The sequence below is a fragment of the Spermophilus citellus genome (assembly GCF_964194105.1).
Source record: "Spermophilus citellus genome assembly, chromosome: 8".
Classification (NCBI taxonomy): Eukaryota; Metazoa; Chordata; class Mammalia; order Rodentia; family Sciuridae; genus Spermophilus; species Spermophilus citellus.
Genome location: NC_138189.1, coordinates 96,773,875 through 96,789,148, shown reverse-complemented (window position 1 = coordinate 96,789,148; position 15,274 = coordinate 96,773,875). Strand labels below are relative to the sequence as shown.

Sequence of the window (15,274 nt, the reverse complement as noted above, 5' to 3'; positions counted from 1 at the left end):
AAACAATGTGGGGCAGAACCAGAGCAGAGCAGTGCTTCTCCACCAGTCTGCACCCCTCCACAGACCTGCTAAATGGGAATCTCTGGGATGCTACCTGTGCATGCATATTCCGGGGAAACAAACTGCAGAGAGTCTGGCCCAAATGCCTGTTAAGGATCACAAAGACAAGGCATTTTCCTCAAACTTTTATTACCCTGCATTTCCCTCTTATCAGCAGAAAAAGAATTTCAATAATTACAAGGAACTAGAGAAGAACCAGGTATCTAAGTGTTACAATCAGAAGCATTATCAGCATTCCCAAAATAAAGGTTCAAAAACTTATTTCTGAAAGTTAGTGGGAACACTAACTGCATTTTCTTCACCACATTTTCATCTTCATATACGGGAAAGTGGGGGAAGAAAATGCAGTTAGTGTCAGAACTATCAGCCCTCATCAAAACTAGGGCTCATGGAGGACCGGTAACCTGCCAGTCAATATGGAAAAGAATCTTCAGGTCAGTGGGAAAAAGAACCTTCAAGCAATCAGAGGCACCCCGAGTGGAATGGGCTGAAAGCGGATTCTCAATGAAGTTCTCTGAACCTGGATGACCCAAGTCAAAATTAGAGCATTGCTTCACTGGGTGTTGAAACCACAAATCCTAAGTATGTGCAATAGGACATCTGAAACAGGAATCACTGCAGTTGACAGGGGCCCAGTGGGTCAGTCCACTTATGAACTTCTGCATTACTGGCCTGGAGACTAGTTATAAAACTCCAGAAGTGGCCGGGCATGGTGGTACACATCTGCAATCCCATCAGCTCAGCAGGCTGAAATAGGAAGATTGCAATTTCAAAGCCAGCTTTAGCAACTTAGCAAGGCCCTGAGCAACTTAGCAAGACCCTGTCTCAAAATAAAATATTAAAAGGACTGGGAATGTGGCAGTGGCTAACCATCCTGGGTTCCATCCCTGGTATCACAGGGAAACAAACAAACAACAAAAGACTAATAGTAAGAAAACAAAGAGAGCAAGCTGTCCACGCAATGCCAACTCCAGAAGTGAACCAGTAGCCAGCAGGGAAATGAATACAGATGGAAGAAGCTTCCTCCTCCCCATTCCAACCAAGGTATGATGGTCTCCTATTTTACTTTACTAAGAAACACAACAGCCAGGCCTTTGTCACTGAAACAAAAGAATTATTAAACAATAACCAAGGACTCGCTTGAAGCATAGCATTGCAAACTCATAATCCCTACATTTTTAGCTACTATCATTTCACTAATTGACAGAGTGATTTTTATTTTCAATGTGTAACGCATACAAAGACTGTATACTTTTACTCAATAAATGATTACTTGAGACAATCTTGGGTGTTTTATAGAAAATAAATTTGTAATCATTGTCTATTACTAGGGCTGCCTATAGTTCACACTGTTATGTGGCTTTGAGACAAAGCACAGCTTCTAAAAGAGTTTCAAAATGTGTTCAATAAAACTGGCCCCACACTTTTTAATTAAACCACATTTTTTTTTGTGGTGCTGGGGATCGAACCCAGGGCCTTGTGCATGCGAGGCAAGCACTCTACCAACTGAGCTATATCCCCAGTCCAACACTTTTTTAATATATTTTCCTTTAGTTGTAGAAGAGCACAATGACTTTATTTTATTTATTTATTTTTATGTGGTGCTAAGGATCGAACCCGGTGCCTCACGTGTGATAGGCGAGCGCTCTACCTCTGACCCATAACCCCAGTCCTAAACCACATTTATATGAACAATGTTTTCTCTTGCAGAACTTGTGTCATACTTCTCTGTTCCCCTTGGGGCCCACTTTCATAGTGGCTCCTACATGAGAGGCTCTTTTTCATGTTATTTGCAGATTGATATATGGCCATTTTGGGTCACCTCAGGAATTTACTTATGATTCCATCTAATCTCCCACTTTTGTCTTGATCCCATAATGTCTGGTGCAGATGAGAATAATGGTGAAATCAAAATATGTGCAGGGCGCTGTTCTAAAGGTTTATAAAACTCCAATGCACAATATTTTATTTAAGCCTCACAACTAGCTCAGGTAGACTGGTTGACTTCTTTATCATTATCGTCATCATCCCTAACAGCAGTACTGTAATCAGCTCCAAGTTAAAGAGGAGACCAAAAGAAGAGAGTCTAATGAGACTGCCAAAGATCACTCAGCTCCTACATGGCACAACAAGGATGGGAGCCAGCCACACTGGCTCCACAGTCCATGGGCTTAACCACTTCACTACCATCCCACAGGGAATACCCATCGCCACACCTGTAAAAACCTGAAAAGTTAAAGCAATAAAACATTAGTTCAAATATAGGACAGCAATAATCTCCCTGTAATCATATTGTGTAAGCTGAAGCCAACAGAGGATGTCCTTTCTCTTCTGAGGGTATTGACCTACGGGTTACTTATAAAGAGAAAGGCACACATATACCGAGAGGGAGAGAGAGAGAGAGCGAACTTCAGGGGATTATTCCGAATAAAAAAAATTATTAGCACCTCAATGTGCTCAGCATTGAGAGTGGGTCAACCCAAAAAATAAAACATTAAGTAGCCACTGAGGATTATGGTTTTCATGACACACAAAAAAATATTTACTGTGAAAAGAGGAAAAAAGCAACATAGAAAAGTATGATGAGATAGTATGTAATGTCAAGTGCCCGCAGCGGTCTCCAGAACATATGTTGTTATGTAGCAAATAATCTAAATACACGAAAACCCTGAGAAAGAGACATGGCAAACTAGCAATGCTTGCCTCTGGGTAAGAATTAAAAGAGTTTGCTTTCCAACAACTTTATATTTTTTAATGTCCTCATTTCTTTGTCCTATAGTAATGATTTTTTCACTTTAGACTCAGGAAATAGAGAGCTGGCATGTAGCTTGGTGACTCAGCATTTGCCTGGCCTACACAAGGCATGAGATTCTTCGCCAGGACCATTAGGAAAAAAAAAAAGTCTTCTTTCAGTCTTCACATTGTAGGAGCTGACCTGCAAGAAGAGGGAGATTCCCAGCCTACACATATTTTTCTGTCAACAGGGGGTGGCTGTTACCAGCAACTACTAAAGCCTGCCCTGAGGTAAGCCTGGCTACTGGCAGTGCCAGATGGATACACAAACTCCCTGAGTCTAGAACCATGCTGAGAATGTGAGGTGAATATCACAGAGAAGCAGGCACACAGCATTCTGCAGGCTGAAGCTTTGTTAAGAAATATTCCAAATCTGTGCGCCATGGTTTGTTTTCAATCAAACTGAGAATGTTTTATGGTAGGAACATCATTAAAGGTGTCATGACTTTCTGTGATTATAAAAGTGTTGACAGATACTAAACAAGTGACATTCAGAAAGTAGTAATTCTTCATGATTAAAGTATTTACACAGTTTACTGTTTGTGATACCCACTAAAGCTAATACACGCTTTTCTGTAGTTATTCTAGCCTTAAGTGTTCAGGATCCACTTAGTGACAATTATGATTCAAGATGTGGTTCTCTGGACTAAAACCACAGGAATGCTTGAAGGCGGCCAAGTTTTCCAAGTGCACTGTTTGACTGATTGAGTATTTATTAGCATTCAAATGAGGGAATGATTGGGGCCTGGGTGATTCCTGCCCCCATCCAAGCTTTAGGCTGGGAGCCCATTTGTCCTTTTCCTGTCCAGACAGGCCTATCCCTGACAGAGCCAGACAGATGTTAAAAGATAATACACAGAAGGGTGGCTGTGGGGACTTAACAAACCAAAAACCTTTTAAAAAAATGCTTGCAATCACTGCTCCAGGATGAAGAAAATGTACCCTATATTCAAAGATCTTTAAAGTCTATACTAAAAAAGTCATAAAGTTGAAAGGAAACTGCAGAAGATAATATTTAGGGCATGTTTTTCTTGTAAAATACCTTTTACCTTCTTATAACGATAAACACTGCTAGTCCAGACCTTAAATGCTAAGGGCACTCATAGACTTTGACAGAAGTCTCAGATACTTAAAGTTTCAGAACAAATCTTTCATCAGACTTATTTATTTATTTATATTTTTTCATTGAGCCTCCAGAAACAGTTATCATGAAATTCTTAGCTTTGAAGCATTCAATTTCACTGAACTCACTTTACCTATAAAAGTCAATGACCCCAGTTAGGGCAGGCCTAGCAGCTTGTGGAAGGAGCTAAGCAATTGAGTCCAAAGACAGGAAAACTTGAGGGTTTCAGCAATTATTAATCATATGGAAGTTCTTTTAATTCAACAATAATTGATATAAGCCTAAAGTGCTAAATATTTGAATTTTGTAGCTTGAAACTTATTAAAGTCAATCATTTAACTAGTCCTTTTTTTTTTTTAATGACACAGCAGTAGAAAGTATTTTGCAACAAATTTTAGAAAAGTATGTTCAGCTCAGAAAGATGTTTTTATGGAAGCAAGAAATGGAGAAGACATGATCTTTCATAGGCACTACTTTCATTATTTTCAAGCCACTTTTAACATATGCTATGCACATCTACGTGTATGTGTTCATCATCTAGGTGAGTGTCTGGGCTCTCCTAAAAGAGAAAAATGGTAAACGTTCATTTCATTGATCTTTTCAGTCAACCTCAAAGAATGATCCTCTATACTCTGCGTAAGAATTAACAAGTAGCCAATTCAGAAACTCAGCTTCAAAATTCAAAAGATCATTTTTTAAAAACTAGCTGCAAGGATAGGTATTAATAAAATTAAGGATTAAGCTAAAACATCTGAAGTGTATCTTTTAGAAAATTGAATTGTTTTACTTAAAATAAATGATCACAAACCTCATAACAATTGTATCAATATTGTCCCTACGATATTACAATTAGAAAATTTTCAACAAGTTTTAGAAAGAAAAAAATTAATATATGAAATCCTGAAGGTAACAGAATTATTATACTTTTGTACTAGAAAATCATGAATGATTATCTATCCAGTAAAATTGCCTCCAAGCCACATAACTAGTTTTTCTCAGCATTTTTTTAAAAATAAGGAATGCTTTAGAAATCTGTTTCATCCTTGGGCAGGGACCATGCTGATCTCTGTAGTGTTCCAACTGCAGCATTTTATCCAATTTATCTCAGCAGAGATAAATATAAGCCTTTTTTAATTGTATACTTTTTTGTACAAAGTACAGGCTTAAAGTTAAATTTCAAAAAGTTCAAAATGAATAAATGAATGAATAAAAGGTTTTCTAAAAGACCCTGCTATTCCAATATACTAGGAATAAAGAAACATAAAACTAAAAATCATGAATGATCAAGAAGAAATGAATCATGACAGTCAGGCATGGTGGCACACACTTACAGTCCTAGCAACTCAGGAGACTGAAGCAGGAGGATTGCAAGTTCAAAGACAGCCTCAATAACAGAGCAATACCCTATTTCAAAATTAAAAAATAAAAAGGTGTAGGGATATATCTCAGTGATACAATGATACAATACCCCTGGACTCACCCCCCCCAAAAAATAAAAAAGATTTGAACCGTAACAAATACATAGGTGTGAACTCAGATAAGACTTATATTGTCCTATGTTTGGGGGATGACTCTTGTACAACAAACTTAAAATTACAAATTCTTTTTTTGTTTTTACTAGCAGGCAAAGCTTTTTTAAAAAGGGGTAATGTACCTATAAAATAAAATCATTGGAGATGCTGTTTTTAAAAAAAGTTCTCTGATGCGGTGGTGCACACCTGTAATCCCAGCAGCTTGGGAAGCTGAGACAGGAGGCTTCAAGGAAGAAGAGCCCAGACACTCACCTAGATGATGAACACACATACACATAAATAGGAAGCAAGACCCTAATTAACTTAGCAAGACCCTATCTCTAAATAAAATAAAATTAAATTGAAAAAGGGCTGGGGATGTAGCTCAGTGGCTAAGCACCCCTAGATTCAATCACCAGTAAACCCCCATTCACAAAAAATCTTCTGAATACCTACTTCAACATTACACATAAGTACCTGCTGGTATACAAGAATATAGAAAAGAAATTAAGTTATGTGCCTTAACATTACAATAAAACCAATCTACGTTTTCATTCAGATTTCCCAGGGTTATCAACAGGAATGATGTATGTGGTATAGTGCTGAGGGCCATTGCCAAGTAGGAATGACGCATCAAAATTTCCTTGCCAGCGTACCCCATGTTGCTTAGAGGACATTCGCTGTGACACTGCAAGTATGCTTTAGTAAGGTGACCTTGCTCAAGGACCAGGGCGGATCCGGGTTTAGAGCTGATCAGGTTTTAGGGAGTATCCCTCCTTGGGTTTAGGGAAGTTCCAGGTTTAAGGTGTACCCTGGGGGGGGGAATAGGGCGTATCCTGCTGCCTCAGGCACGCCCGATCCTTGAGTTCCCGTTGAGTTCTCATGGAATTGAAAAGTATTTGGGACGTGAATTTGGGCCCAGAACTTGGATTTCCCCAGAACGTGTGTGCAGAGGCCGGTGTGAGTTCGGGAATAAAGAATTGCTGTTTGAATCTACAAAGCTGTGAGTGGCTCGTGATTCTGTGCCCAGCCAAGACTGCGGCAGTATAGGTAACTTTTCTAAGTAAATGCCTGAACGCACCTAACAAAGATAAATGGAAAGCAAATGGAAGCAGGTAGATTTGAGGTAGGGAATAAGAAAGAGAGAGCTGAGACAAATCTTGTGGACTGATGTCTGGTTCCTGTTAATAAAGGGCAGAACAGCTCACCTGTCCCTATATAAGAAAAATTAAGCAAATCATCAAGGCAATTTTTGGATAATTAATTTCAGAAAATTAATTATCTGGACCTAAAATATTCCAGATCACTGATGAGAAGATGAATTCTTGAATCGTCATAATAGTGCCATACTATTAGTTTTACTTTCTTGGCTATCAACTAATCAGATAGCTATTCTATGCCTTCCTAAGTATTTCCAAGTCTCCATCTTGTTCATAGCTTTTCCACTACCTGAGCTGAAAGACTCTCCTTTTCAAGGAATAATGCAAAGCAACTCTTGGATACAGAGTGGTCAACTTTAGAATTGGATCCCTAATGTACCATAACAGTTTTGGAAGCATCAAAATAAATACAAGAAGCAATCTTCAGGATACCACAAAATTGCTAATTTAACAAGATGTCCTAAGTAAAGATTTTTTTTCACCATATAGTAACAAATGCAAACACATAGAAATGGATAATATAGTTACAAAACAATCTAAGTTAAGGTGGCTCCTATCCTTGGGAATCAGAACCAAGGATCACAAGAATATAGATCATTTCTTTACTTTCTTTTTTTTCTTTTTCTTAACCACTGAGCCATATCCCCACTCATTTATTTTTTTATTTTGAGACAAGTTCTTGCTAAATTGTTCAGGGCCTCCCTAAGTTGCTACGGCTGGCTTCAAACCTGCAAACCTCCTACCTCAGCCTCCTGAGCCACTGGGCCCAGCTACACATCATTTCTTGAAAGATACATGAAAGCTCAAATCAAAGTTCCCATACAACTTTTTTATTATTTTCAAGGATCACAACATAGATCACATTTTCCTTTCTATACATTTTCTGGCTTTTTGCTCTTAACCTAACACATATGACACCTATATCACAGTGATTTCTAAAATTTACTGGATGACACACTGAATTCCTCACACTTAAGACTTTTTAATCTTAAAAATATTAAGAACTGTGAGTCTCCAAAGTAGGTGGCAACAATATAACGAGTATAACATGGACACAGTATTTTCCTAGACAGCTGACCCAAGCCATATTTGCTGTAATGCTAATAATGACTAAATGAAACTCTGGCCTATTCTGTTCCCTGGCCATAGGCTGCACTAATTTCCAGCAATCTTTCTGGAAGATGCATGCAGCACATCACAGGTGAATTTAAGGGAGCAATTCAAAGCAATTCTCATTACAGGAAAAGTAATGACCTAGTACTATGCCTTCATTTGAAAAGTCTCATCAGCCTTATATTGCTATCTTTTGAATAAAATACTAATATAACATTATAATGCTCTTTCTAGTTCTTGAATCCTGAAATTGTACATTCTGTTACTTTCCAAACCTCATATGTAAGAAAGAATATATAGATGAGTAACTCCTTTTAAATTCTTACCATTTTTTCCTTTGGTAAAATCAAATTTGTGAATAAAAAGTTTTCCTCTGCAAGGACAAAATTTAAATCTAGAAATGTCTATCTCCCAACTTTATAATATAGAATACGAATATAAAAACAATAAACTCCTTATAACCATCACCACAGTCAGAAAGAGAGCAGAAAGTCAGAAAAAGTACAAAACACTGAAAGGCTGGATGTGTGAAGGATGCCAGGAGAGGGGGGAGGGTTTCAGGAGGTTCTAGGCAAGCCCTCTGATGACGTCACCTCACATACATAATGTTACAGCAGTCAGCACAGGCCTCCTGCTTTCTTATTGGAGAACACTGTGTCAGCCGACATCAGAAGATAATCATCATTGGCTAGACAATTACAACCGGAGCAACTAGCATCCACTGTTGTTAGCACAAACCTGGCAGGCTGCTGAAAGAGGAGAAAGCAGAGCCTGGCTTTCCCTCTCACTCAATGAATTTTATGTTGCCTTACCAATCTTTTCCCTTGCTAGCAGCACTTACGAATCAAGTCAGCTATTAGTGAGAATAACAGGTAAAGGCCAGACATCTCATAAAAGAACAACGTGTCTCTATTTTCAATGCTGTAAAATCACAAGGGCTTTTCAGTGTAAAATTGGAACTCAAAAACACTACTTGGAGCTAAAAGCAGGCAATTTCCTCTACCTCATGTAAGAAACTCTCACCCAGATAATATTACTCAAGATATTTTTAACTGGACATGTAGTTTTAGGATGTGCCTCAGGATGATTCTTCAGGGATATACTTATTACTTCCCATTTTTTGCTATTTTATTATATATGAAACTATTTAATACAAAAATAAATTTTTTTGTATGTAGTGCTGCAGTTCAAACCCAGTGCCTCACACATGTGAGGCCAGCACTCAGCCACTGAGCTACAACACCAGCCCCTGATACAAAAATGTTTAAAACCTACAGTATTCACTTCATGTCTAGGCCAATGAATATCAGTTTAAACATTAAAGCAATAAACTTGATAGACTTGTGTCAGTCCAACCCTTTAAAATATATAAAAACACCACTTCAAAAATAGGGCCCCATTCCCTGAATGTTTGCTAAGTTAGCAGGTCGGAATTATAGAGTGTGTTTAACAAATTCTTACTCTAGATCCTCTTGAATGATGCTGGTTAGCACAGCCAAAATACAGGCAAAGCACCATTCCTGGCCCTTCTCACAATTCTTCAAAAGCCTGTTGAGCTCATTTATGACAGAAACATTCTAATTCCCTAAATTAGTAAGTTTTGTTTGAGGCTATGTCTAAGATTTTTAATGACAATAACAAATAAATTCTCAAAAGACAAGGTAGGGAGGTTAGGGTTGTGGCTGAGGGGTAGAGAGCTCACCTAGCACATGGGGGGTTCTGGGTTAGATCCTCAACACCACATAAAATAAAATAAAGGTATTGTGTCCAACTATAACTAAAAAACAAAATATTAAAAAAAAAAAGACAGGGTAGAAGCTTCTCTTCATGGTGTTTTTCTTCCAGAAGTTATTTAAACCATTTTAAGAGAATGGGTCTGAGAAAGTTAAGACTCTGTAGTTTCCTAAAATTTCCCCCTCCCCAAAGGGGTCTATGCCCTTCTGTTAACAAAGGAAATTCTTTTTTAAAAATCTTAATTTTTTTCTTATACACCTATCTGAAGATTTTTTGGCTGTTTTGGGAGTAAAGACAGTTCTAAAATTGGACCACCAGGATACTGGGAGAAATGCACTGGGGTAAAAGGAGAAAGCAGGACAATTAGTGTCAAGAAGAGTTACAAGAAAGGTGTAACTGCCAGCAGGGCTCTTGGGACTGTAATATGCAATTCACGAACATAAAATTAACAAACAAGGCAGCAGGAAGGGAAAAATCACAAACTGATTATAACATGGATTGAAAATGCAAGGGAAGGACAAGCATGTTAAATCTTGGATATATTTTGATTTAAACCACTGGATAAGCATTTCCCAGGCATCTATCAGGGGCTTTGAAACATCAAAAATGGAATAAAGATTGTACCCTAAAGATCTGACGGTCTGGTAGAGGGCACGTATATAAATTTATAAGTACCAGGAAAAGATATTGCCAGAAGACAGATAAAGAGCCAGGAGGAAACAGTGGTAAGGGCTTAACAGGCAAACAGATTGGTGCATTTTTGCTATTTTCAGTCCTGTGAATACTAATTCAGCGAACGCAGAGAAGAGGCGGGAAATGGTCCTGGGACAGGCACAGGAAGTGGCCTTAGAGAAAAAGCAACAAACAAATAAGAGGCAGTATCGACCGCGGTGGTGTAAGGAAGGGCTAACAGTGAATGGAATCAGCCGGCAGGGCCAGGGGAAGCCGACTCCGGAAAGGCAGATCCAACCAGGAGGCACCCAGTCATGGGCACAGCAAACACTAAAAAATGTAGAGCAGACGGGGCTACTGGAGGAGAAAGATAGGCACAAGTAGTGCAGCAAGAAAAGATACGAAAAACGGCTGCAGAGAATACCTGAGCCCTAAGCCGGCCAGGAGCTCTCTCCCGCCGTCCGCCGGCTTGGGTCACCGCCCCCTCCCTGCCTTCAGCGCCACCCTCTAAGCGGGAGGAGGAAGTGCAACTAGGGAAGCACCCAGGTGGCGGGGCACGAGGGGGCTCGGCTTCCCCGAAATGCCCCGGTCTCCTAACATCTCATCTCCAACGACAGCCGGAGTCGCGGTATACAACCTCATTCGGACCCAGCCCCGGGGATCTCTGCCTTGGTGGCCTGGGAAGGCACCTAGCCCCCCTCACCCCGTGCCTGCTGCATTTCCCGTCCTTCTTAGCAGCTCGCGCTCTCCTAGTAAAATACAGTGTGACCGGACGCAGCCCTCGGGCCTTCGGCCCACGGCGCCCACCAGCCACGCCGCAGCCCGCTGCAGCCCGAGAGAGCACGCGGCGTCCGCCCCCGGGCAGGCCCAGCCCTGCTGGCGCGCGCGGGCAGGGGGAAGGCTCCGCCCGGATGCGGCCGCAAATGGCCAGTGGGCCCCTGGCCGACGAGCTGAAAACTAAGGCTGCACGCCTGCCCGGAGGTGAGAGGAGAGTAGCAGCCGTGTCTTCAGACTCCGATTTGCGACTCCGAGGGGGCTGAGAGAGAATAATAAGTTGAACCCCTTACCCGAGGTAGTGGCCCCGAGGCACCCCCTCCTACTGCACCAGCCCGCCCCTGCCCGGAGCGCGCCAGCGTCTCCAGTTTCCCATTGATGAGCGGAGGGAGGGAGGGAAGGCAGATTCTGCACGCGGCGGCGGAATCTCCCAGCGCCCCGGGTCCCCTAGGGTAGGACCCTCCACTATCAAGCCCCAGGAGGCGGCCGGCCACTGCCCAGCTACGGGGAACGTCTTGCTTGCACTTTACAGAAAGCCAGACCCGGGATTAAGGGAAGGAGGGAAACGTCTGCCACAGCTCAGTCTAAGAGGAAGAAGCAAGCTGAGTACAACCTCCCCTGTTAAATATTGCAAGGTGACACAGGATCGCCTCCTACACAGGGATTTTCAAAAGGACTAGGGGAGGAAACACAGTAAACAGGAAAGATGTTTTCCCGAGGTGAAGTTTTTCTGTGTAAGATCTCCCAAGGACTCTTCAGACCGAGGGGTTTCTAATCTGTGTGCCTGAACTCCAAACAGCAGCTTCGCACTGAATTAGAAGTGAGTGTGTCCAAAAGGCGTTTCCGTAAAACAGAAACTTAATAATGGCGTGGCTCCACTCGTTCGGGTTCATTCATTTTTATTAGTTTTCATTGTCCCCTCCTCTCCGCCCCTCCACCCCCAGTCTCTTTATGAAACCGGAAAGGGATCCGCGTGAGGAAAGGGGTCCTGGAAAGGAGGCATCCGGCTGGGGAGCGGCAGACAGAGGAGAGCAGTGAAGTAGAAGAGCTGCAAGGAGAAAGGAAGGACACCAGGGATGGGGAGAAAGCAAGGACCAGAGCCGAGGGCGGCGGGCGGGAGAGGGTTAAAGAGAGCCAGCGATAGGGTCCTCCCTCCATGGCTTTGCACAGTTCGGTTGCAAGAGGCCAAGCAGAAAAAAAAAAAAAATCCCAAATCTAGATAAAAGCCAGGAGGTAGCACAGGTGGGGAATCCGGACTGTGGCATCTCTCTTGCCTTCCCTGTCGCGCAGACATCACTCCTGGCACACATATATGTTCTATGTTATATAATCTATATAAAGATGCCTGCTTAGTCGCGGTTCACACAGGGCACCCACCGACCTCGCGCTCAGGCAGCCCCAGTGTCTCCCAGACCTAGGAACTCCGCGTTTGGCTAGCTGCTGCCCGCGATTCACCGCTCCATTCACGCCCAGACAGGGAAATACCGACATGAATGCACTCCAGGGAGACGCACAGGGCTCCCGGGAACAGTATCACGCGAAAGCATCACCTACCAGTTTTCCTGCATCCATTGGATCGCTTCATTCTCGTTGAACTGCTTTTCGAATTCATATTCTTGTAAAGTCAACACTGACATGTTCATTGGGGCTGATCTTCGGAGTCCCTACGTGTTCTCTACACAAAATAAAATAATCTGTAAAGCGCTTGATTTCGAGTGCTCTCCTGTCTGCTTCCCCCACCCACCCCCCTAGGTCTTCCCCGGCCTCTCAGTCTCCGGCAGTCGATCTCTCTCCCAGCCTCCTCTCACAGCTACATCCAGGGTTGAGCATTGCCTGTGCCACGGCTCCCCGGTCCTAGCTCTGGGGTTCTCCTCCTCCCGGCGTCCGCATCCACCGTAGGAGGAAATGAATGCCTTGCGGTCTTAGTGCCCGCACGTTTGTCCATCACGCTTTTTACTCGTCTACAGGGAAATCTCCTCCCCCTCATGCGATCGGAAAATTAACCCCTTGCCAGGGAGGGCGCGAAAGAGCGAGACCTCTCCCCGCCCAGGGGGGCAGTTTTGTTGACGCGAAGGTGGCTGGAGGAATGGGGGAAGGGCACGGAAAGGGAGGAAGTGCCCTGGAGGTCACCCACAAACCTCAGTCCCAACCTCGTGGGCCTTTTTGCCCTCCCTGTAAATGAAGTTTCGGCGTGCGGAGCTCAGCCCGGAGGCGCGTGGACCCACGAGCCTGGAGAGTAAACAATTGGGAAATAGTAAAACCTGCCAGCTCGCTCTTGCAGGAGAACTCCAGGCTGCTCTCGAATCGCACGTGAAGGGAAGGAAGGTCTACCTCCACGACCCCGCGGGACCCTCCGGAACCTCCCCCAGCCCCACCCGGGAGCTCTGGCTTTGACTCACGTTTTCCAGGGGCCGGCTGGCCCGCAGAGCTCTTCAATCGCGTGCAGACTGGGGATGCTGAGGATGAGGACGGTCGAAAGTCAAAGGAGACTAGGAGCCGGAAGTGGGAGGAAGAGCAGAGGGGCATAGGTGGAGGTTTGGGTTAGGGGAGAGGGATAATTAACGAACAGAGGCAAAGGAGGAAAGGAACTTAGCATATAGAACTGGACCGACTGGTCCAATGCAAAAACTTTATTTGTATGCATGAGTAATTTTGCTTTATTTATTATACATGTAGGTAGAACAGAAGAATAATGCTTGAGGAGAGGGCTGAATGTAATGTTGACCACAGCTGAACCCCCGCATCCTCATTTAACCTCAACTTCCACACACACTTCCCTTTCTTTTCCTGGAGAGAATAATATTTTCTGCTTCCTAGGTCCCCTCATTCATTTCCCAACAAAAGTTGGGGGAAATGAAATATGAGACACGGAAGTGTAATAATCTAATATTTGGATATAATAGTAAACAAAAATAAATAGTAATCAGCAACCCATGCATTTAACCTTAGGTACACATTAGGACCAGGAACACAATTTCTTTTTCTCTGGTGTCCACTTACCCCACTTACCAAGTAGGCTGAAGAGGGGGTATTTTATTTAAATTTAGGTGCCCCTAATCTCTGAAAAGTGGGAACTGAGATAAATATTTCTGTAAGAGGAAGGTAAAAGAAATTAAAGAAAGAGACAGGGTTAAACAATTTCAATATAATGTTACATAAATCAAGGGCTAGACTTGATTATTAGCATATTAATATATAAATTGACACACCTAAAGATCGACTTACAGACTTTATCTCTGGAGTTAAGACCCAGACCAAAACACTTGGCAAAATTAGGCTCAAAAGTGGGTGTGGTCAGATGAAAGATAAAGATTTTAGTATAGTGCCTGGGCCTACAAGCAATCAATCAATATTTGTGAGGTGAATGGATGATTGATTAAATAAATGAAAGAAATTAGGGAAATAAAAAAGGAATCGAGACTTAGAAAATCCAGGAAAGGCCTTATTGTACGTTGCAAGGAAAGAATTCCTTTTGTCTAAGAAGAGTTCAGTTTTTAAATTCATTATTCTTACTAGTCATCATATAAATTTCCAAGTAATTTGAGAAATTCACATTTGTTTACTATAGTCCTTATTCATATAATGTCTCTTGCTTATGTTCCAAAAATGGATTTGGGATTTATGTTTAAATTATCTGAATTGGTCTTACCTATGTTAGAAAGAAAAAATTGTTCCAAAATGAGAGATAAGTTCCTATCTTGACCTTTTAAGAGGACAGTTCTAAAAAATGATAAATGCTTGATAGAATAAAGAAATTATTCACAACAGGCATGGTTATTGAAGGTGAAAACTGGTGCTTTCTCTGCAAAGCAGTTTGGCAGCTTATATGACAATTTTAATCCACACCATTTTAATTTTCCAGATATTACTTGAGCATATCTACTCATCTTAATTCTTGCAACTTAGTAGAGAATAAGAAAGATAGGGCTCCTGCTGACTTGAGGCTCACATTCCAGAGGGGAAGAAAGAGCAATTCTTAAAACAGTGGAATGCTAACATTACCATGAAGCTCCAAGAGTGTTCACACCAACCTGGAAGGCCTTACTGAGGAAGTGACTTTGAGTTGAGACCTCACTGACATAGAGCAGCTACCTCTTGAAGTGTGTTACAAAGAAGAAAAAACATGTACAAAGACCCTGAGGTAGAGCTTGCAGCATTCAGGACAAAGGCTGGGGTGATAATCAAAGTGGAAAATTAGTTGGTGGGTGAGTTGGCAGGGATCAAGTGTTAACCCCAAGTAAACCACAATAAGGTATTTGGATTTTATTCTAATTGCAATGGGTGTGTGAATGGAGGTGTCAGATTAAAGGGTGTTAAAATAAGAAAACAGCATG

At 42.0% G+C, this 15,274-nt stretch overlaps 1 protein-coding gene across 3 annotated transcripts in view; it reads right to left on the bottom strand.

Moving 5' to 3' along the window:
• ELOVL6 (ELOVL fatty acid elongase 6) overlaps positions 1-12,968 on the bottom strand; it is a 125,795-nt gene extending 112,827 nt beyond the window's left edge. For 2 of the 3 annotated variants that reach the window (XM_081302980.1, XM_081302982.1), the window contains exons 1-2: positions 12,774-12,968; positions 12,495-12,615 (exon numbers count right to left, since the gene is read on the bottom strand). In XM_081302980.1, coding sequence (XP_081159106.1) covers positions 12,495-12,583 — 89 coding nt within the window. In that variant the 5' untranslated portion in view covers positions 12,584-12,615; positions 12,774-12,968. The other variant, XM_081302981.1, reaches the window with a different exon arrangement.
• Between the last annotated feature and the right edge of the window lie 2,306 nt (positions 12,969-15,274).